The sequence below is a fragment of the Cricetulus griseus genome, assembly GCF_003668045.3.
Source record: "Cricetulus griseus strain 17A/GY chromosome 1 unlocalized genomic scaffold, alternate assembly CriGri-PICRH-1.0 chr1_0, whole genome shotgun sequence".
NCBI lineage: Eukaryota > Metazoa > Chordata > Mammalia > Rodentia > Cricetidae > Cricetulus > Cricetulus griseus.
Window position 1 is genome coordinate 158,833,434 of NW_023276806.1, and position 23,805 is coordinate 158,857,238.

Here is a 23,805-nt window from a genome sequence, read left to right on the forward strand (position 1 = left end):
GGCCCTTTTATACATGGTTAACACATTACTGTTTTAATCCGCACAATGACTATGAGAAGTTGCTGTTATTACATATATAGCCTTAGACCACACTATTGTTAACACTGAAGACTAGGATTTCAACCCTGATCAGCCAGAATCCAGAACCCATGGATACTATTCATTATGTATCTCATGGAAACCATTTTTTTGTGATCTATTATTAACACTTGTGGTAGTTAATTTTTATCATCAGTTTCATTAGGTTGAGAGATGCCTAGGATATTAGTCAAGCACACATCTGAGTGTATCTGTGAAGATGACTGGCATGTGAGGAAAGACCCAACCTTAGTATAGACAGTGTCACTTCATTGGCTGAGTGTCTGGATGAAGAAAGGTGGAAGGAGGAAGCCAGCCACAACATGCAGGGGCCACTTTTCCTGCCTGCGTGTACTTAGTGCAGATGCTGGTGGCTGTGGACATCTGGCTCCAGCTTCTTGTGCCCTTCAACATGAATGCACACTGGTGACTGTAGGGCGCACCCAAACCTTCAACTTCAGACTGGGCTGCATCATTGGTTACCTTGTGCTGGGTTTCCAGAATCTTTGACTAAGGAGCTTCTGGGTTTTCTGGCTCTCCAGGATACAGACAGCAACTGTGGAACCAGCTAGTCTCCAGTCATATAAATGAACAAAATGAATCTCTCCTTGTTCACACACCACACACATACAGAAATGCACACACACCATACACATACATAGACACATGCATGCACACATACATGCAAATATGAACATATATATACACCATACATATGCACATAAATACACAAGTACACACACACACAAAACACACACACACACACACACACACACACACACACACACACACACACACACGACTTCTATTCATTCTTTTCTTCTAGAGAGCCCAAGCAAAAAAATTGTTCAAAATTAGATTTAAGCTTGGTTTTTCTCTGTCTGCCTCAGTAGAACTATATATTTATTTAACACAAAGTAAGTTCTCCATATTAAAATGGACAAGGGACACACTGTCAAGTGAATTTTCAAAGGAAAAAAACCTATATTCAGGAGTTCAAATATAAAGGGAATTAAATTTAATTTCACAAAGCACTTGTGAAAATACAAGCATAGCTTGTTTGCATTTTTGCTTTGGGAACAGCTGCATCAATTGCTGTCCCCTAAGCTAAGGATCTTAGGAAAACACAGTATGGTGTACCCTTGGCTCTTCAAATATCACCTCTTCAGACATTTTCCCTGACCAACCTGAATACACCATAACCTAATAAGCTTTATGATCAAAAAAACAAAACAAAACAAAACAAAACAACAGCAAATGTCTTCTGGAATGGTGCAGAAAGGAGGAAAAATGGGCTTTGGAGGATAGACAGTTTTTAATACCCAGCTCTGGTAGTGTTGTAGGGAAGTGCATACAGACCACAAGTAAATGAATAGGCATAAATCTCCAATAAATCATTAAGACTATCAGTATAGATTTATTCTATATCAAACAGTATAGGCTACAGTTTGATACTCACTATTCTAGTACATCGCTCCATGAGTTTTTGTTTTTTGTTTTGTTTTGTTTTGTTTTAAGCAATTAAAAAAAAAAACTCCCAAATTATCCTGATGCTGCTGCTAGTGGTGGCGGTGATGGTGATAAATAGTGTGTACCCCCTCCACTAAAAGGCAGCTAGCTCTATGGGAGGAGAGTCATATTGCTAGCACAGCTCACACTCCAAACAGACAGTTCACTTTAAATGCCTGATGATGAAGTGGCCACTGCTTCACAAGTGAAAAACAGAAGTTGCCACCGAACGTACAAAATATCTTTGGCCTTGTTAATAACAAATATAATGTAATGACATACTAGTTTTCACTCATAAGGCAACCATCTGGAGCAGGGTGGGGTGAAGGAGTGCCTACTACTATAGATGGGAGTTTTGGCAAACTGGTTGTCTCATCAGTGATTGACAGGAGACCAAACTGGTGTCATTTCCAGAAGGCCATTTGCCATCATCTATTAAAGTGAACATACCAGTCCAAAAATGGGCAATGGATTGGAGAGCAATTTTCTTGGGGAAGATATTTGGATGGCTGACAGATACATGAGGAAATGTTCAACATCAGTCGTCATTCTAGAAATACATATCAAATAACCAGATTCACTTCACCCATCAATATGGCTAGTGAGAAAAAAAAACAGAGGAAAGGTGACATACACTGATGATATTGTAGAGAAATTAGAACCCTGAGTATTGTCTGCACATGTCTAAAGTTGCATATATGCTGGGGTAAACAAACAAACAGTTTGTGAGCTCCTTAAGTAGTTTAGCATAGAATTACCATGTGATTAAGTCATTCTACTCCTAAATATACACCCCACCCATTGAAGCCAGGACTCAAACACACACCCATGTAATACAAAACCAAATACCTATTATCAGATGAATAGATAACCATATATGGTATACAGAAACAATGCAAATAAAATAAAAAGAAATGAAATACTGATATGTGCTACACTGTGAATAACTTTAGAACATTCTGCTAAATTAAGTAAGCCACACACAAAGAGGCAAGTATGTCACAATTCCAGTTACATGATGCACCTGGGACAGGCAAATTGGGACACTGAAAGCAGAAATGAGATCATCAGGAGTTGGGGAAGATGGTGATGAAGGATAGGGATTAATTATTCATATGTAGAGTTGCTGCTTGGAGTAGTGAAGCAGTTTGCAAAGTGGGTGAAAGTAATAGGCACACACATTTAAACTTAAAGGCTAGCTGTCCAGTAGATCAAATGACTAAAACTATAATATATATATATATCCTAAGATCCATCTTAAGTGATAAGTATTTGGTTATATAAAGAGTGCTTGGAGAGCAAATGTGTGAGACTATTCTGAGGCATTAAATATGACACAGTAGACTTTTCACATACAAAAAATTCTCGCTGGGCGTTGGTGGCGCATGCCTTTAATCCCAGCACTCGGGAGGCAGAGGCAGGTGTATCTCCGTGAGTTCGAGGCCAGCCTGGTCTCCAGAGCGAGTGCCAGGATAGGCTCCAAAGCTACACAGAGAAACCCTGTCTCGGAAAAAAAAAAAAAAAAAAAAAAAAAAAAATTCTCTACGACATTATTGGTTGTCTTAGGGTTTATACTGCTGTGCGGAGACACCATGACCATGGCAACTCTTACAAAGGAAAACAGTTCATTGAGGCTGGCTTACTGTTCAGAGGTTTAGTCCATTATCATCATGGAGGGAAGCATGGTGGCATGCAGGCAGACATGGTGCTGGAGAAGGAGCTGAGAGTTCTATAACCATATCCACAGGCAGCAGGAAGTTACAGCCACACTGGGCATGGCTTGAATATCTGAGACCTCAAAGCCCACGCCCAGGGACCACTTTCTCCAGCAAAGCCACATCTACTCCAATAAGGGCACACCTCCTAATAGTGCCATTTGCCATTGGCCTATGGGAGTCATTTTCTTTTTAACCACCACATTGGTCAATTAAACAGCAAGTTTCATGATGCATGTAAATTTGATACAACTGATGTAAAAATTCTATATTCTCCAAATGCTAAAGGGAATTTCATAGCATGGTGGCTATGAAGGGATTTCATTTAAATTCTCTTTATAATTTTCTGCACCAGCTGAAGTTTTCTAGGGAAGAATACTTTTAACCAAAGTAATGTGTTATTTAAATACTTTCTCATGTGAATTAAGGAAGCAGGGTCCTCTGTACCTGCAGCTGGATACATGCTATGTCTCTGTTAACACAGCAAATGGGACATCAGTGAATGGTCCCAGACAATCTGGAGGAGAGGCACATACCTCATACAGTGGTGTGGGATCTTGGTCCTTGGAAAACAGAGCCACTATTTCAGAGCAACAATCCAGGATCATGTTCTAGAAAGAAAAATATAACAGGATGATTCTGGTGTCATTGGGAAAGTAGGCCACATTGATTATTATTTTTGTCTTATTTGATGTCACTCAACCCTTATTTCCAAGCTGTGAAAGAGAGAATAGGAAGTCATTTGCTCAAGTTATCTAGTTTGAGAGCATACAAGGTGGATAAAATAAGACCTGTGCTTAATCATGAATGTCTGTTGCTATAGCATTCATTTCCTCTGGACATTTACTGTTAAGATGCACAGACTGCAAAGGAATGACAAGTACAATAGTTTACACCAAAAGAAGGTTTGGGGAAATGACTTTTCTATTGAGGAGAAATCCTCAGGATGATGAGATTCAGATCTCAGGGGCTGGAGGTGAGGAGTTTAAGTAGAAAAGAATAGGTGACAGTTTGGAACAAGATGGAAAGGGTAATGAGAGAAGTCAAGGGGAAGAGGTAATAGTGTATAGGCATTCTCTGCTGATGGCGTGGTATGGCCTGACTGTAGGGACACAGCTGTCTTTATGTGTGGGCATCTGACCTCAGATGACCTCCCCACAGGTAGGGCTGACACAACCAGCCTCCCTGTCATTGGAACTTCATGGAGAAAACACACTACTAGAGCCAGTATTGGCCATGTAAGCTACAAGGTAAGATGTGGAGTTGGAGAAGGCAGCCCCTGGGTTAGTGATGGGAGCTGAGGAAGAGGTGGGGATGAGAGAGTGTTTGTGTCCACCTTGGGTCTGAGTGCAGATTGGCTCTTCACTCCCCAATTCTGTTTCCACCAGGCTCACTGTGCTGTGTCTGGTCATCAGCTGTACACAGGCTTACTTTGCACTCTAATATGTCTGCCTTTTCCTTCCAAGCCCTTTTTACTTGAACAAGTGTCCTTTTCCTGTCCTTACCACTAAAGGGATTAGAACCACAAGATAGAAATCTGGGGCAGGGGAACTGGCCCAGTGGTGAAGCACTTGCTCTCCCAGAGGACCTGGGTTCAGTTTCAGTATACACATGGTGGCTTAGAATCACCTGAGGCTCCAGTTTCAGGGTCCCTGGTTCCACCTTTCTGATTTCCACAAGAACTACGTAGATAGGCATGCATGTGTTGTGCAGACATGTGTACACAACTTTTCATGGCCCTCTCATCCTCCAGTCCTTACCTTCTTCTGCTTCCCCTGTCACCCTCCCCCCAACCCCCCCATCACCCTGCTTCCCTGACATTCCTGGAGCCTTGGAAGGGCTGATGCAAAACTCTTACACACATAAAAAACAATTTTTTAAAGGATTGTCAGTGATAAGCTCTGCCCATCTCAAAATGTTGCCAATACCTAGCCCTGAAGAAGGCAACAATTTGTTTTGGTGATAGTATTACTATAGTATTATACTATACATATGCACTGGCACTCTAAAACTAGTAAAATGATAAAAATACATTATTTTTTAAATCATAGCTGAGCAATGATGGCTAAGACCTTAAAAACAAGAATCAAATGATAATAGAGCTTGGGATTCCAAACCCAGTTTTAATAGTTCTAATAAATGCAGAAATGATCCAATTAGAGCTGGAAAAAATACAGCTAATTCTTAAATTTAACAAATATATTCAAGACATTTGGCTGGACGCTATGGGATACAGAGGTGAAGAAACAGACCCTAGTCTCATAGAATATGTTTTAGTGGAAAAAATAGATGCACAATAAAATAAATTGGCAAATAGTATCTGATCAGAACACATGTAGTTATGACTTGTGGTAGAATCCTAGGGCTAGGAGAATAATTCTTAGTATAATGAATAAAGAGGACTTACTAGAAGAGAGTTCCTGTGCCCTGTGCCCTGACAGAGTAGAACTGCAGTTTACCAGTTTCTACACCACTGAGGAATATGGTTCCCCCTCCTATAGGAACCACTAATTTCCTGTATCTCTTCAGGGAGAGGAGGGGAATCATAAATTCCTCTCCCCTCCATGATGGAATGTTATTGGGCCTGTCTTGTAAAACTCTTGTGCAGGTAGCCACTGCTGTTTTGAGTTCATGGGTTAACAGCCATGTCATGTCAAGGACACAACTTTTCATGGCCCTCTAATCCTCCAGTCCTTACCTTCTTCTGCTTCCCCTGTCCCCCTCCCCCCAACCCCCCCCCCATCACCCTGCTTCCCTGACATTCCTGGAGCCTTGGAAGGGCTGATGCAAAAGTCCCACTCAATCCTGAGTCCTCAAATTCACTTGTTCTCAGCACTTTCACCAATTATCCCTTCCCATGCTCACGTAGACAATCCTAATTAAATATTTTGAGCCACAAACAAATGAAAACAACATAGAAGTGGGAGGGGCCTTATTGAGAAGAAGGTGTCAGTGGGAGGAGAAAAATGATGATAGAAAAATGGGGGAAGACTAAGAATCTAAGCAATAGTGGAGAGGCTACCTTAAATGCCCTTCCCCTATAATGAGATTGGTGACACCTTAAATGCCATCCTAGAGCCTTTATCCAGTAGCTGATGGAAGCAGATGCAGACACCCACAGCTAAACACCGACCTGAACTCTGGAATCCCTTCAAAGAAAACCCTATAAATTCTACCAGATTTGGTGGGCCACTGAATAACTCCACACACTAAAGCCAATTGTCACACTTAGTTGGAATCCTCCCTCATCTTTGACCCACACTGAGAGAAATGCTTCCTGCCTTTCAAATCCCTGCTCCCTCTGTTCTCACCACCATGATTATCACATCAAAGGGTGAGGTGCCTGTTGAAGTGGGGTACCTGTCCAATTTCCCCAAACCCAGTCTGACTTCCCCAAGGTCCTTTCCTACATAGCTAAGTCCATTTACCACTTAATAGTCACCCTCTGTGGGCTGCCCTCTACAGGTAGGAATCAGAGAGCAGGAATCAGAGATGAACAAGACACTTCACCTCAGGAGCTCTCAGTCCAGGGAGGGGGGAAGGGAGACAACCTTCTCCAGCACTGTGTGGCAAGGTCAGAGTGAGAACTCTTGCCTCCATCCTGCTCTCCAGAATCACCTACACTCCTCTGCAGTGCCCCATACATCTTAGAGTTCCCTCAGCATTTGCCAATAATGGTTTCTCAGAGAGACTAGAGAATGCTAAAACCAAAGTGTATTTTTTTTTCTCCAGGCTTCTGTCGCCACAGTACTTGTATATTTGGGGCTTTTAATATTATGCTAAATTTAACCCATTTATACTGTTTGGACATTCCATGAATATTTGCTGAAGTTACCTTGTGCATTTTGGCAAACATAGTAGGTTTCTTATATCAGCATATTCTCACTCCAAATAAGGTGTTTACATCTTAAAATCAGCATGGCTTGCAGACATCTTTCCTATTTTTTTGTTCCTTTATTTGTTGATTTGTTTTGTTAAGACAGAGGCTTTTGTAGCTCAGGCTATCCTTAACTCACTATGTAGGTGAGGAGGAAGACCTTGAACTCGTGATCCTCTTACCTTTGCTTCCCAAGTGCAAGATTATAGGCATGGGCCACTGCAGCCAGTTTTATGATGTCCTGGAGAATGATCTCAGGGCTTCACTTATGCTAGACAAGCACTTTGGTAACTGAGCTACAACTGAGTCCTTTCCTAGGCTGTAATATGCCCATTCTGCTTGCTGTAAGTGGTGGAGCAATAGAAATCAGCCATTCTGAGCCATTGCTCCTAGAAGAAGTGGTCTGAACACCTGTTGTAAAGCCTCCCTAATCTATCTTAAATTAACATCTGTGTTCCAGAGTCCCTAGCTTATTCTGGACCTGAGGGACTTTGGAAAAGGAAACAATAAAAGAAAACAGAAGGAACCTGAGGAAAAACAAAGGAAGGGAGTCAGAATGAGCAAAACCCACATCCCATATAGCAACCAAAGTCACGTGATCTATATCCTTATATTCAATAATCTTCCAACAATATATAATATGTAATAGAAATATCACATTATAGAAGCCACGATTTCCTGTTCAATTCTAGACCAGAATTGATCTCTTCAAGTGTCCTAGTTAGCTTTTAATTAGCTCGAAGTGAGAATTGCCATGACAAATTTAGTCAATGAGATTTGATATGAACGAGAATCTAGCGTTTTTAGAGTGAATATGTTATTTCCATTTCCTATAATTGCTGTGAACTAATTCACTTGCCAATTCAATTCAATTCCTTCTATTTGGTGATGTTCTTTCACATACAGAGCCAACAGGAACTAGAACAAGCCTGAAACACACTTTAATACTAAGGAAACACTAAGTGAGGGAAATAAATTAAAAAATACAGAGAAGGATATCAAGATTGAAGAGGGCTGGTTCCTATCTGGTTGACCCCAATACACCAAATCAGAACATGAGAGCAAGTTACAGGCCTTCACTAAGGAAAGGCAGCTCCTCGGGATTCCAACTTCCATCCCCACGTCCCTATTTATTCTTGACTTGTTTATGTTCACAGTCGACCTCCTGACTCAGACATTTGTCTTCTTAGGACGAATTTTACACCTACACTGACTATGGTCACCCTGGAAACTCTGGTTCTATCCAAACAGCCTGTCTTTGTGTGAAAGGATTATTTATTTTAGAGATGAAAAGAAAATTAGTCCTGGAAAAAAGAATAAGCAGAACAGTGGCAGAACAGTCTAGAGTCCTTACTCTTATTGTAGACATTTTCCTGCCTCAGACAATCAAAGCTAAAAGACAGGCAGATTTTTAAGAAAATGATTTTCCATATATTAACTATGGAGAAAAGTACAAGGATAATTTAAGCAGAGAATATTCTAGACGGTGTCTCAAAGATAGCACTCTGATAAGTTTGTGACTAAAGAACTGATTGTAAGTGCACTACAAAAGACGAGCATGAGTCAAGAGAGCTGAGTTCTTGAAAGCAGACCTGAGAGGGCAGCGTGCTCTTCGTGAAAGAAATGTATAATCTGTATCTCTCTACAAAATCTCCCGAGTCTGAGACAGTGGGAGCTCTCTGACCTTTTGCAAGATTTAATGCCACACTCAGTTTGTCAGTACGCACAGTAAGCTTGGTAACATCTGAGGCCATTGAAACTAGAATTCTAAGACATCTGCTCCTTTCAAATCCTGGCAGAGAGTGCAGAGGACTTAAATGCATAGTAATAGAAAACACTTTTAGTGTTTAGTTTAGTTGCTAGTAAATTGAGACTGAAAACACCTAGAAATATCCTTTGAAAATCAGAAAAGTTGTTAGGTTTTACACATTCACCTATTAGAAGTGTATAGATATGTTAAGTAAGAAAACTAAGAGCCATGTAAATATTATTATTTAAGAATCAACCACGTTTTATTATTGGTAACTGGTTACATATAGCCTGGTCCAAAGACTTAACAAAAAATCTAATTGAAGAAAAGATTCTGAAGCAAGGAAGTGACTCAGACTCATGCAGCCTCAACCAGGAGAGCAGCAGGGGAGGGCTAGAACAGCCTGGTTGAAATGACAGCAGGAGAATGGGGAAGAAAATGGGACTGGGATACTATGTGATCAGTTTGAGTTCTTGAGTTAAAATCTATGGGTGAACCCTGAAAATCCAGATGTAATAAGTGGGAAACAGTGAAGGATAAAAGAAAAAAATTAGTCATGAGAAACCAAACATACAAGAAGAAATTGTAACCAAAGGTCTTGCCTCAGCCTTTAGCACTTTTTACGGGGCCATAAAAATATAAACACTAGGTATGGTTTCTAATACATGCAGTGATATGACAGTATTCAGAAGGGAAGGAGAAGGCAGAAATTGGGAAGAAGGAGGTAATAAATTTTCCAAACCATAAAATATCCAAACAGAAAATCAATAGCATCTAAACTTGACACAAGAAAACAAAAAATGATTCCTGACTGCACTAGCACCATTTTGGTAATATTCTGGATTTCCTACTTCCAAGCTGGTCCTGAGATAACTGGCACCGACAGCATGAGACTTACTTAATTGACAAAATGTTAGTGCACATGACATAATGAAAATGTGAGGGGCAGATGTGTGATCTGTCCCCTTTCTTTCCTCACAGGATATATGTTGGGCCAGAGCTGAGGAGATAGCATGGTCAGTGAAGTGTTTGCCTTAACACCATGGGGACCTGAGTGTGAGCTCCCAGAATTCATAGTAAAAATAAAAATAAAAGGGCCAAGCATGGTGAAACATTCTTGTAATTCCAGTGCTTGGGAAGTGGAGACAGGACTATCCCTGGGGCTCATTGGCCATCCAGTCTACTAGCCTAAGAGGTGAGCCCCAGGTTCAGTGAAATACTTTGACATGAGAAACAAGGTGGCCAGTATCTTGAAGAATGACACTTGAGAGTAACCTATGGCTTCCACATGCATGCACATGTATATGCACATACTCCCACATACACAGGTACATGTGAACACTCGATGTATATACAAGAGTTAGGCCATATCTGGTAGCATAAGAAAATTGAAGGTCGGAGAATCATGAAGGTCAAGATTAGGGGCATAGTCCTGCTCTAACAAAGTAAACAGTAACTCAAGTGAGGTGTAATGAAATCTGTCCTACAATTGAAAGTTCATTTTGCCATCATTTAGCAATGTACTTACGTCTATGTCTGTATCAACTATTTTATCTTCTGGTTCTACTGTTTCATACACATTTTCTTCTAAAATAATTTCAGGAACCGATGGCAATGATAGCTCAGCAATTTGTGCAAGATTAGACAGTTTCTCATGAATTGAGATGACTCTAAAAGCAAACACACATGTATATGCATTTTATTTGAAAAGTCAAGAGGGGCATTGGTTTTAGAATCAATAAGATTTAAGAATTCAGCCTTTGTTTATTTAAAAGTTAAGTGTCTGAATGCCCCAAACACCATCTATTCAATTATTTCTTCATTCAACAAACATGAGGAAAGAAACACACTCACAATGTTTATGTCTATTTATGCACTGGGGTTGGTACACATTACAACAGGGTGAGGGCACAATGATAGGAAAATAACCATTATTTTGAATTATTCTGAAAATGAAAATAAATATTTATATAAGCAAGGAAACTCCATTCAATCAACAGAAGATTCGCTCTCATGTAGATCTTAAAGGCATGTTATGGATGTCCAGCTAATTCAAGGTATAGATAGATAGATAGATAGATAGATAGATAGATAGATAGATAGATAGATATAGAGATAGATGCATACATACACATGCACGTGCATGGGCGGGCACACACACATACTGTCAATGAGGAAATCAAATATTACTCCATCTCTCTCTCTCTCTCTCTCTCTATCTATCTCTATCTCTCTCTTACACACACACACACACACACACACACACACACACACACACACACACACAGGAGAATTTTCATATATTGTAAGAGGAAGATTACCATACACGGGATATGGGTGTCGTAGGTTAATTTTATTGAAGAGAAATCACTTACATGAGAAACTGATAAGCCAGGGTCAGCCCTCCGAGCATCCAGTCTCAGCTGCTCTCTGAGACCCAACGAGAATTCCAAGAGAGACCCGTGCTTCCTCTCCCCAGGCATATATCCCACACACCTCATATGCACCTGTGGCCACGCCCAAATGGACGTGATCAGCACCACAGGTACCTAGTAAGATCTCTCCCTACAATATATAATATGCAATCTGTATTCCATTTTTCCGTCAAAGGACAACAATTAAAACAGAGATTTGTCATTAAGTTTGCTTGGAAAACTTACCCAGTAAGAAGTGAGTACTATCAATCATGTTGGGAAAGTTGTCTATTCTATTGGAGAGAGAAAGAGAGTAGAGCCAGGACTTGGTGAGCCATACTTGGCTCCTTCACAGGAAACATGATCTCTATCCCTAGACCCACCAGCAAGACAGTTAGCATCCTACCCTGAGATTTCTCTATGGCAAGGAAGGCTGGACTAATAAAATCCACTTCCTGCAATTCACAGGGCATTTGTAAGGAGGAAACAATGTAGCTGCACATGTTTAACTATAAAATAGCACATAAAAGGAAGAGAGTATCCTAAACCCAATTCTTCATTCGAATATCTACAGAAAGAATGCTCATGTCTTATCAGAAGCCACAGAGGTCCAAGGGTACATCTCTGTAGTATAGTGCTTGCCTAGCATGTACAAAGCCTTGTACTTGATCTTCAGCACCTCAAATGAATGCATAGCTTTCTATTTGGGGGTGCAATAAGAATAAACTAGCCCTTGACAATGGGTTGCAGGTTGTTCCCGATCATTCAGAACCCAGAGACCAGGATACCTTCTTCAGAGTAAATAAATGTGCAAAGTATGCTGGGCTTTGCACATTCCCATACTGTTGCTCAGCCACGAGGGCTTTCCATCTCCCTAGATTTTCACCTTCAAAAGAAAAAAGAGCAACACTAGGTGATCCTGAATGGCTACATTTGGCTCAGTCCTCCAGACAGTGCCTGCCCAACAGCATGTCCCTCTTCTTTCTCCAGCCAACCCTCGCTTCACTCTTGCTTACTCTTCACCTCTCTGTTCCCAAAGCCGGTGTCCAGTCCAGCTTTTGGATGTCCTGCCTTGAGCCCACAGGCACATATCCACCATCCTGTCTAGGTTACGAGAGCTGCCCAAGGTCCTGTTTTTCCTTATGCCCGGGCACTCTCCTAGTCTGCCAGGGTTTGGAGGAAAGGACCCAGCTAGAAACAGATTAAGATGAAAGATGATGATATGCAGGGAGAGTGGACAGAGAACCTGATTCTGGCCACAAAGGTGTAACAGCCACTTAGAACTAACCGGGACTTTTATTTGCTGATTTTTTGAGAATATGGGATTTTTCTCTGTGGCTGAAAAAAGAAATTAAAATGTGTCTTTCCCCAGGAGATGAGGAGGTGGACAAAGATAGGTGAGGTCTCTCTGTCTATTCTCTCTACTGCAGAAACTCTCACTTTGTCTTCAATGAATGAACAAGTGGTGAACTCAACAGAACACAACCCAGCCCGAGTAAGACAGATTGTCCTGGGTCAGTAGAGAGCCCATCCCCTGAGATGAGCTCAATAGCAAGGGCTTGTCTCTGTCTGAGTGGTTTAATGTTGATCGTACATGTGGCAATTTTAAAAGAATTTTAATTGTAAATTAAATTTAATTTAATTAGAATTTTAAAAGAAACCTCTCATTGGTGCCTTTCTACTCAATAGGTTTTATCTTTATGTTCATCTTGTGGTTCCAGAAAAGAAAAATTAAACACCTGGAGTGTCTCAGGATTTACAGGGTAATGCAAAATGCCCTAATTTTGTTGCTTTGAATGCTGTTATATGAGCTGTGCTTAGGTGCCCCACCATTTTGGTTTAAAGGAAAAAGAAATAAAGGGAGGGGTGGAAGGAATATTGACTAAATAATTGGCTGTCTTCCAGCTCTTGAGACAGCTCTTGTTTTATTCTCTTTCATGAGACGGCCAAGAAGTCTTGAGATCTGAAAATCACAGAGCAAGAACAGGACTCTGGGGAAACAGGCAGACATAATGAGACTCCATGCACAGAGCTTTCACCAGATGCCTGGTAGGGCAGAAAGCCAGTGCCAGCACACACCTGTATAAATGGACATTTTCCTGTCCTGAATCCCGGTCCCAAATAACTGACTCAGAGGCTGAATGTGACTAGCTCAAGCTTGTAACCAGCTAACTCTTACACTTAAACTAACCTATATTTCTATTCATGCTTTGCCATGTGGTTCATGGCTTGTAACTATATTTTATACTCATCTTGCTTGCTCAGTGGCTGGCTAGAGTCTCTCTGACTGCCCCCCTTCTTCATCCCAGTATCCTCACTTTGTTGTCCTGCCTAACTATCCTGCCTTGCTATAGGCTGATCAGCTTCTTTATTAACCAATGAGAGTAATACATATTCATAGTGTAGAGAAGGATTATTCCACAGCACATCTGTGTTATCAGCCTCCCAATTCCTGTTCATCAGCCATCAGGCTTGAGGCTAACAACCACCAGAGAGCTAGACAAGGAGAGACTGTCATTCCTCTCTTTCAATGGGAAAAATGGAAGCTGAAGGCGCCAGGGCAATGGGCGATGAAGCTGAAGATGAACTAGCTGAGTTAAAACATCTAACAACAAAAATTGAAGATACTTCCATGCTTGGTGGAAAGAGGGGAATAATGTTGGCTAAAGGGTTTAATCTGGGGAACAATATAAAACATGGTTGGGTACAGAGGGAAAGAATACAAAGGAGATGGTGAGGTTTGGATTTAATTTGCAACCTCATAGAGAAACAACCCTACCCACACACACACCATTTTTAAGCCTAAATTAATTGGATTGCTCAAAGAATATTTAGTTTCTTGAGCTATTCCTAGATCTGAATTATCTGTCCAGCACATAGATGTGAAAGGGTTTCCCTGTCTATAGGCTGCCTCTTCATTCTGGTGACTGTCTCCATCACTATGCAAAAGCCTTTTAATTTCATACAACGTCACTTTCCAGTTCTTGATGTTATTCGCTGAGTGACTAGTCTTTTTCAGAAAGCCCTTGCTGCTGCCCACACATGGAAGAGTTTCCACTGGTTTCCTCTAATATTTTTGGAGTTCAGCTGGTTTGAATCCTTTAGATGGGATGAGAAATGTGGACCTACTTTCACTCTTCTTCATGCAAGTACCAAATTTTCCCAGTACTATTTGTTGAAGACTGCCTTTTCTCATATAAGTTTTGGCATCTTTGCCTAAAGTCACGTGATTATAGCTACCTTGGTTTGATTCTAGATCTTTTCTTATCCCATTGATCCCCATGTCTGTGCCACTACCACACTGTCGCTCTCACAGCTCTATGGTATGACTTGAAACCTGGTGTTGTGTCAACCTCCAGCATTGATCTTTTGCTAAAAGTCCTTGTCAGTTCCAAGGTTCTCCTGAAGTCTTTAGGGTCTCCTCTGCACAAGATCATATTGTTGGCCGACAGAGTAATTTAACTTATCTTCATATTTGCATCCTGTTTGTTTCCTTCTCTTGTCTTATTGCTGAAGTTCAGAGACCAACGCTCCTCCTTGTTGATTTTATTGGGAATGTGTATAGTATTGGCTGCAAGTTTGTAGAATATAGCCTTTATTATGTTGACTTATGTTCCTAGATTCTTCCAAGTTTTTATTATGAACAGCAAAATGGCAGGTGCCCAGAGAGTTTGCCTCTGCTTCTGTAAACCCCTATTCACCAAAGGAGGTTTACTAAGCAGTCTGCAGTCAGGAGCTACATGCACCACATCTGGTGATGGACTTACATTAACTGAATGGGCAAACCTTTGGCCTTTCCCTTTTCTGGCAAGGTGTCATTTCAATAGATGTAGAAAAGGCAAGTGCGAGCTATGGACTATTTACTCATCCACCATGACAGGACCTCTCCTGTGTCTCTGAAACCTCTAAGAAGGGACTTCCTGGGGGCCTCAATACTCCTCAGAGCCCCCACCATGCTGTCTTTTGTTGGAGCTAATAACTCCCCTAAGAATGTCTTACTTCAAAGGATAATTTGTCTTGGTATCCATCTTGAGCCCTTAAACCTGAGGCCTTACAAAAAGTACAGTGCAAATGTCCTGACACTAGGCCCTGAGTCCCTGCAGTTGGACTCATCTGCATGGTAGCAAAGCACTGCCCAGCTGAGGCTGAGACTCCTCCAGACCCCAAGCTTTCCCACTCAGTCTTCCAGGAATTCCTTTCTTTCTTTACTATTCAGACTGATGTTTTATCCATTGTCATCCCTAGCTGGCTTTCTGAGAATGGCGTCTACTTGCCTGTTCAGTGGAATCCAGGAGGTGCCGACATACAGGTTGTTAGCAGTAGGCACTTTAATATCGGAAATCTTCAGGGGCTTCAAGTTGTATGCATACAACAATAAAACCTAAAGAAAAGTAATACATATAAAAACAGACATCAACACTATACCTGAAAATCCCATCATTATTCCTTATAAGAAAGATCACCATATTTTAAAGAGCTTTTCTGTAGAAAAGAAATAATTGAGTTTTTTCCCCATCAATTCACTTTGAAGGGAAATATTAGATGTATCAAGCTAATTTGGTTATGGCAACACATTCTTGGATCCCAGAATGTGGGAAGCAGAGTCACAGGAATTGAGAGTTCAAGTCAGCCTAGACTACATAGTAAGTTCAAAAAACAACACTGCCTAGGAAAAAAAAATGTACAAATATAATTATATGAAAATTAGTGCTATTTGAAGTAATGTTTTGCCCTGCAGTTAGATTTAAGTTTCAGCATTTGCTGGTCCTCTGCAATAAGCACAGATACCTGGTGGTAATACACTCTGTTTACTGTTACTTCTCAATAGGTACAACTTCCCAGACAGTTGGGTTACCCACTCCCACACACCCACTTACAGTGTTCTCCTCCTCTATTCTCCCTTTACTTCAACTCCACAGAACTTCATGAGCCTATTTAAGAGAGGGGATTTTCTTGGTGATTCATGTCCCAGTAATTTCCCTGTTGCTTGGATTTGGATAATTCTTAGTGTCCACTCCATGCACTGTAACCTCTTTAACAGCCGTGGATTCACAGAATGTGAGATGCACAGACCCTCCCTTCACTGTAGAGATTAGAAGTTCAGAGCTGACCATCAACACTGACCAGTCAGGCTCATGCACAAATCTCTGCTTCCATGCAAGTCAAAGTGAAGACTAAAGGGATCTCTTTAAGCTATAAATTCACAAAGACAAAAAGAAAAGGGAGTGAAAGAGATGGGATTTGGCAGCACTTTGAAGAACAGAGAGCATTTGGAAGAATCAGAAGAGAGGGAGGGTTGTACCCCAGTGTCTTCAAAGGGATTGCCAACATCAAGCATGACCTAGAATGAGGAAAGCTTCAAGCACCTGACAAGGGGAGAGCAAGTAGGACTGCAAATAGAAGTGTGAGAATAGCTCTCACCAGGTCCCTTCCTTTTCCAAGTGGGGCAATTTAGCATTTCTTATGACACTGCTCCTCGGTGAACCCTCCCCACTCTGCTCTGCAAATGTTAAGTCAGATCTTCTATATCCATGGCTTTAGTTCCAGGGGCTAGGTTCTGGGGAAATGTTGGAATTAATGTATTATGAATGTAAGATAGCCATGAACTCGACCACAGCAGGATGAAGTATATTTGCATATTCTCTCTGGAATCACTGACCAGTTAAAGAGAAAAGACTCACAGAGGCTGGCAATTTCAGCACCCACCAATGAACTGCTGGCTCTCCCTCCAGTTATCCTATAATGGAGCCTATACATCAATAAGCCTGGCACCATGTGTCTTCAGTGCTTCTCCAAACATAATCAGATAGCCAAAGGTCCACCAGAAAGGAAACGAAAGGAAGAAACCAAAACTAACAGAAGAAAGGACCTCAGAGGATCAGACGTAAGACAGAACAGCAGAAACTATCAATGACCACAACAAACCTTCAGAGGGAGAGATGACAGTCTGTGAAAAAAAGAAGATGAAGAGATGGCATGGCATGTCTGTGAAGGAGGAACACAGGGCTGCTTAAGTGGAACAAAGAGTGGGAACAAAGGTACACTGTCACAGCTAAATCAGCAGTGAAATATTTGAAGCACAAAGATAAACCTGCCCCCCAGAAGAAAATCCTAAATTCAAATCATAGATAACAGGGAGAAAAAGATAAGAAAAGTAAACTATGAACCCATAGGCTCTGAATAACAGAAATTTAAGACTATACAAAGATAGCCAGAGGGAAGACTCTGATAAAGATGAAATGTCTATGGACTGAAAATGGGATGTTCCAGGTTGTCGGTGTCCATCAGAGTAGATGGAAGATGATACCCAGGCATGCCACAGAGTTTTTATCACATGTGGGACAGGAGAGAGATCCTAGAGTTTCCAGAGTCACATAAAAAGACCAAACATCTCATTGGATATACAACCAAAGGGGAGAAAATAAGTCAGTCTAAGTGATAGCTGTACTCGGGTGTGTAGCATAACACCATTCCCAACAACTAAGATGTGGGATCAACTTATGTCGATCAACATATGGATGGGTAGATAAGACACATTAAAAGCAGAACACTGTAAAGACTTGAAATGAAATCTTGAAATTTGGGATGGAGGAAAGCTAGAAGACGGAATGTGAAGTAAAACAAGGCAGATGCAGAAACACAAACCCTGCATGGCCACACTAATGTGGAATAAAACAGGGATCTCATAGAAGGTGACAGTAAGCGGTGTTCATCTGGAGGTCTGGGAGAGAGTTCACAGATGTTAAAGAGTGTGTAATCAGTTAGGTAGGAGGATACTGTGTGTGTGTGTGTGTGTGTGTGTGTGTGTGTGTGTGTGTGTGTGTGTGTGTGTGTGTTTAGAAAAAGCAAACACAGAGACAGAAAGTAAATAAGTACCCCGGGTATTGGACAGGGAGAGTAGTAGTAGGGCAGGGTATAGAAAGATAGGAATAGGTACTAATGGCTATCGAACTTCTTACATGGGGAAATGTGTGAGACCCATTACAGTGACAGCTGTGCATCTCTGAATCTACTGAGAACTGTGGATTCATATGCTTTAAATGAGTGAACTGATTATCTATGAACTGTATCTCAGTAAAATTGAGGGTGGGGTGGGGGGGAGAGGTACCATCATGCATGCATGTTCATTTGTATAGTGGTGTGCAGATGTATGTTCATGCATGTGTACATGCATGTGGAAGCCAGAGATTGACAGTGAATGCCTTCCTCAGCTGTTATTCACCTCATCTTTTGAGACAGTCTCTCATTGACCTTACAGCTTGACAGTGTGACTAACAAGCTAGTCAGTGAGCCCAGGCATCCTCCTGTCTAGGTGCTTGTCACGCTGGGATTTTGTTTCTTATGTGTGTGTCTGGAATCTCAACTCAGGTCTTCATGTTTGCACAACAAACACTTTGCCAACTCTCTAGTCACACCATTTTAAAATTTTAAAATATCAGTGTAAATATAAACAAAATTCACAATCATTTGTGAATGCATCTTTGGCATTATGCATTTGAAACCCTGATTAATTAAAAAACTTTTCACCTCTTTGACTCAAAGAGGTTAATGGTATTGAACAGACTAGTATAAATATATATACTTAAATATGCATGTATATATGTATCAGGAATATATATTAATAAAGCATTTAAATTAAAATGTAAGCAAGAGAGTCTAAGTGCAAATTAACAGCAGTTTCTGTAACCCACTGAAGTACAGTGTGATAATAAAATCTTGTAACAACCATTCTAAAAATAGAAAGGGATGGAGGTGGAAAGAGAGGAGGAGAGCAGAGGAGAATGGAGTCACTTCTCAATAGCAATGTAAGCTTGCCAGAGACAGCAAAGGAATACTTCCCATGTGTTAAATTATGTATTTTCTGTGAGATGTGGCAAAATATTTTTATAAGATAATGAAATCTCCCTGAGAGATTTGGCCAAGGCCACACATTGTCTTATGCTGTATACCCTTGCTTTGTAAGTGTTGTCCTTGACTTCAGGAGTACAATTTAAGATTTTGAGGACAGGAATATTAACTTGTACTTTTGAGCAATTTTTCTAGCACTTATCCAATTAATATCACCACGTCCCTGAACTTTCCATCATGCCTGTTAGGGGTCAATGAAATTCCCTATAGTGGTTTGAAAGCAACAGGTCCCCAAAGAGAGTGGCATTAATGGGAGGTTTGGCCTTTTTGGAGTAGGTATTGTGCTTTATTGGAAGAAGTGTGTCACTGTGGGGTGAACTTTGAGGTCTCCTATGCTCAAGCTATACCTGGTGAGACAGACTACTTCCTGTTGCCTGCAGGATCAAGGTGTAGCTCCTTCTCCACTCTCAGATCCCTACCCAGCACCACATCTGCCTGCATATTGCCTTGCTTCCTACCATGACAATAATGGACTAAACCTCTGAACTGTAAACAAGCCACTCCAATTAAATGTTTTCCTTTGTAACAGTTACCATGGTCATAGTATCTCTTCACAGCAATAGGAATCCTAACTAAGACGTTCCTGAAAGTGTGTGAATGAAAAAGTTTGTATTAGATGCACACTTCAGATTCATGCCAAAGGCTTTCTTCCTCTTCATGAGAACAGCTGGTTGCAGCTTGCATAGAGGTTCAAAGCTTGATGCAAACTTCTGAAGTCAGTAGAAAAGTGATAGTGTGAGATCAGAACATTGCATCATCAAATCTTAAACACACTTGTAGTCTCAATGAGCATGGAACAGTGTGTCTGTCCATGCCTCCCCCGATTAGTGTGTTTGTGATCTTGAGCAACTTTGTTGAAACATCAATGTTGCTGCCTCCTTAGTAGTAAACTGTAGATACAATTATCCCATTTGGATTGGCTTATAATACACACCTACATCTGCAGGAGGACCAGGATCTAGTTAACTATTCAATCAAGACTCCAAGTTCAGATACAACTAAGAGGAAAGTCCTAGGCAACCATCTGGTTCCCGTAACACTCCAGGCACTAACTATAGGAAGCATAGCTCTTATCTTGTTATCCTGCTAGATTGAGAGTCTAGCTCTTGTTGCAGGTATAAAGACCTCCAAGAAGGAGCATGGCTCCACATCTCTTGTCCCCAACCTGGCTCAAATCCTGTACTAATTAAACATCTTGAGGGTTCATTTCTGTCCAAAGTTGTTTTTACTAGTCAGATGGAGTCTTTCTGCCTGGAGTTCAGTGTTTTGCTCCATCAGATTTCTTGAATGTAGTCATGCTTTCTGTTTGTATCTTCTGTGACCTGAAGATACCAGGCCTTAGACTGTGTGGCCACATATAACATAATAGACTTTGAGGCAATATAGGAGACCAAACTAGATCTTTTTGCCCATAGAAAGGTTAGCCATCAATCCCCTTGTCCTACCTTAATTTCTATTGCTATGATAAATACTATGACCAAAAGAAAATTTGGAGGAGCAAGGGCTTATTTGGCTTTTACTTCAACATTATACTCTCATTGAGGGAAGCCAGGGCAAGAACTCAGGCAGGAACTTGGAGACAGGAACTGAAACAGAGGCCATGGAAGAATACTACTTACTGGCTTGCTCCCTGCAGCATGCTCAACTTGCTTGCTTATACACCCAGAGCCATCTGGCTAAGGGGTGGCACCAGCCACAGTGAATTGGGTCCACAATCTAATAGAGGCATTTCCTCAATTGACATTTCCTCTTCACAAATTACTCTAGCTTGTATCAAGTTGACAATAAACTAACCAACACACCTTTGTCACTCATCATTCCTGCTCAATCCTACTTTGAAGCTGATCACCTTATAAATGCAATTCAGACCTCATCTGGAACCACAAAGCAGAACCTTGGTTGCTAGAAGGGATAGGAAGATGAGGCTGGATAAAGATGAAGGCTCCCAAGTACAACCTTGAGAGAAATCTAAGTCATGAAACCTCTGGTTCCGGATAAATGTTTTTATCGCTGGGCTATGGTTGTTCATCTGGCTGAAAGCAACAATTCTTCAATCTGGGAGGGTTCTTTAGATTTATGTCTCTAGTGGCCATTTAATTCCTGTCTCTACAAGATACAGAAATTGAGAGTTACTTAATTTGTAACAAAGACCTAATAGTTTGCTTTTGTGTGGTTCTGTTATGTTCTATTGCAGATTTATTTTTCAGATAGGATAGTCTGATTTCCACCTCTCATATTTATGAAGTTAAGATTTTCTAAGTTATGAACTTAGCTTCCAAGTTCATTACCTAGAGAAATTTATCTCTTTAAATTAAACAAAAAAGAAAAACAAAGCTTCCTACCCAAATCTCCCAATGCTGGGATTTCTACTTTACTGACCCAGCATCCTTGGCTGCTACTGGCATTTCTGCTTCTAAGTAGTCAGAAAACAGGAGTGGACAGAGTAACATGTATTTACCATCGCATGCAAATGGCCTTTATAGTCTGTGGAACATCAGATTCCATTCGTCTTGTGTGAGCCTCAGACAGCCCACCTGTAGACAGTGCTTACTTAGGCAGATATACTCTGGAGTCAGATAGCTCCAGACTGTGTCCTTGCCACCTGGCAGGCCTCCATTCTTGGTCTCAGACTCCTCTTTGGTGACGTGGGGTTAGTGATCTCACCTCTCTCATGTAGTTGTTTGTCCAGCTAATGAAAGCAACATGGCTGCCATGCACCCTACCGACACAGCAGTGTAGTTATCACCTAGGGTTTTCTGAGTCTCCGTGTCTAGATGCCTGACAACCAACTCCACATTAACATGAAAAAATAACCAGTAGGTGAATGCACAGAGACACCAATATCTGAAAGAGTCAAACAACTGTCAGAAATGTCTTCCAAAGAGGTAGGAATTTGGGATCTAAGAAGATGTAATCATCTAAGGAAATGTTTCTTAGTGAAAATTTTTTGACAGCCACTAGATCTTTTATTGTGAAACATGTACATACATATACACACGTTCACTGTTAAAGAAGGAAAAATGGACCCAAGGTAAGAGAAAGGAGAAAACTATGCTCTGCCTGTTTTCTTGTGCCTTGAGAAAAATTATCCACCTGAAACAGAATGTGTGGTTGGGATTCTGCATCCTCCTGATGTCAGACTATGGAGGCCTTGTTCATTGTCAGACATAGCTTTTTGTGGACAAAACATGTTACCCTAGAGATGCAAGAGCTGAAGCTGCAGCATCTGGTTCCTGGAGGACAGTTTCTGTCATCTGACATCAACACGAGGACATCCAGATCATCCTGCAGCAGTCTAACCTCCCAGTAACTGACATGACATGGTGACTTTACAATCTGGTGACATGAGTATATTTTTAATTTTAAAAGACTATTTGCATGGGGTAGGGGTCAGGTGGGAGGTTGGGGGGAAGGCTTGTGGAAGAGGGGAGAGAGAGGGAGAAGGAATTGACATGTGAAGCAAGCTTGTTCCTAATTTGAACTAATAAAAAAAATTACAAAAAAGACTATTTGCTTAGATAAACATCCTGTTTCCCAAGTATAAAACCCTCCAAACCCTTGAACTTGAATTTTTGCTGGCCTTCTTGCATGTAAATACATTCTGATACATGATGATCAATCTATGAAATTTTGTCTTTAATAACATTTATTGTGAAACAAAATTCTCAGTCTTTTTTTTTACTAATATGTGATGTTTGCCTTTTTTGGTTTTTTGTCTTGTTTCTTTTTTTAAAATGCTACTTTTGAGATGGAGAGATGTCTCAGCAGGAAAGAGAGAGGACCCTGATATAAACACCCAGCACATACATGGTATAGCTGCATGCTCCTGAGGCCCCACCATAAGAGAAGCAGGGACTGGATAGATCCAGGAGCTCACTGACCAGGCAAACACCAAAACAGTGAAATACCCCTCCCAAGGTAACAATAGAGGAGGATATAATGCCATTTTCTGGTCTCCTCTCATGTGCATGCAGTGTACACACACAGAGACACACGCACACACACTCATGTGTACACAAACATATGTATACACACATGTACAAACTCAGCACTACTCATGAACAACTTGTATTAACTTTCAAACCTATTAATATTTGGAGAACCACAATTTGAAAACTACTATAGTGAATTCCCTGAAAGATATGATAGATACACTATTCTGAAAGTTAGGTGGACTATCTGGCAAAGATTTGTCAAGTAAAGAGGGGAACAGATGGTGTGGACAGCCCTCCATAGCCATGGGCTCCTCCATTCACAAATTCAACCAACTACAGATGGAAAGTATTTTTGTTCTGTCTGCTGAACATGCAAAGATTCTTGCATTATTGTCATTATTTCCTACATAGCACAGCACAGCAGCTATGCACACATTTGATGTTGTATACAACATTAGATGTTGTATCTAATGCAGAAGTGATTGAAAGTGCACACAGGCATGTATGTGGGTCATATGCAAAGATGTCATTTTAGTAAAGAGACTTGAGCATCTATGGATTTTGGTATCTTTAGAAAATCCAGAAACCAGTCACCTGTAGATAACAGGGGATGGCTTGC

General features: G+C 40.9%; 1 protein-coding gene across 1 annotated transcript in view; it reads right to left on the bottom strand.

The window, feature by feature from the left end:
* Cfap54 (cilia and flagella associated protein 54) overlaps window positions 1-23,805 on the bottom strand; it is a 293,678-nt gene that overhangs the window by 20,011 nt on the left and 249,862 nt on the right. The window contains 3 exon segments of the mRNA XM_035451711.1: window positions 3,839-3,913; window positions 10,458-10,599; window positions 15,618-15,724. Coding sequence (XP_035307602.1) covers window positions 3,839-3,913; window positions 10,458-10,599; window positions 15,618-15,724 — 324 coding nt within the window.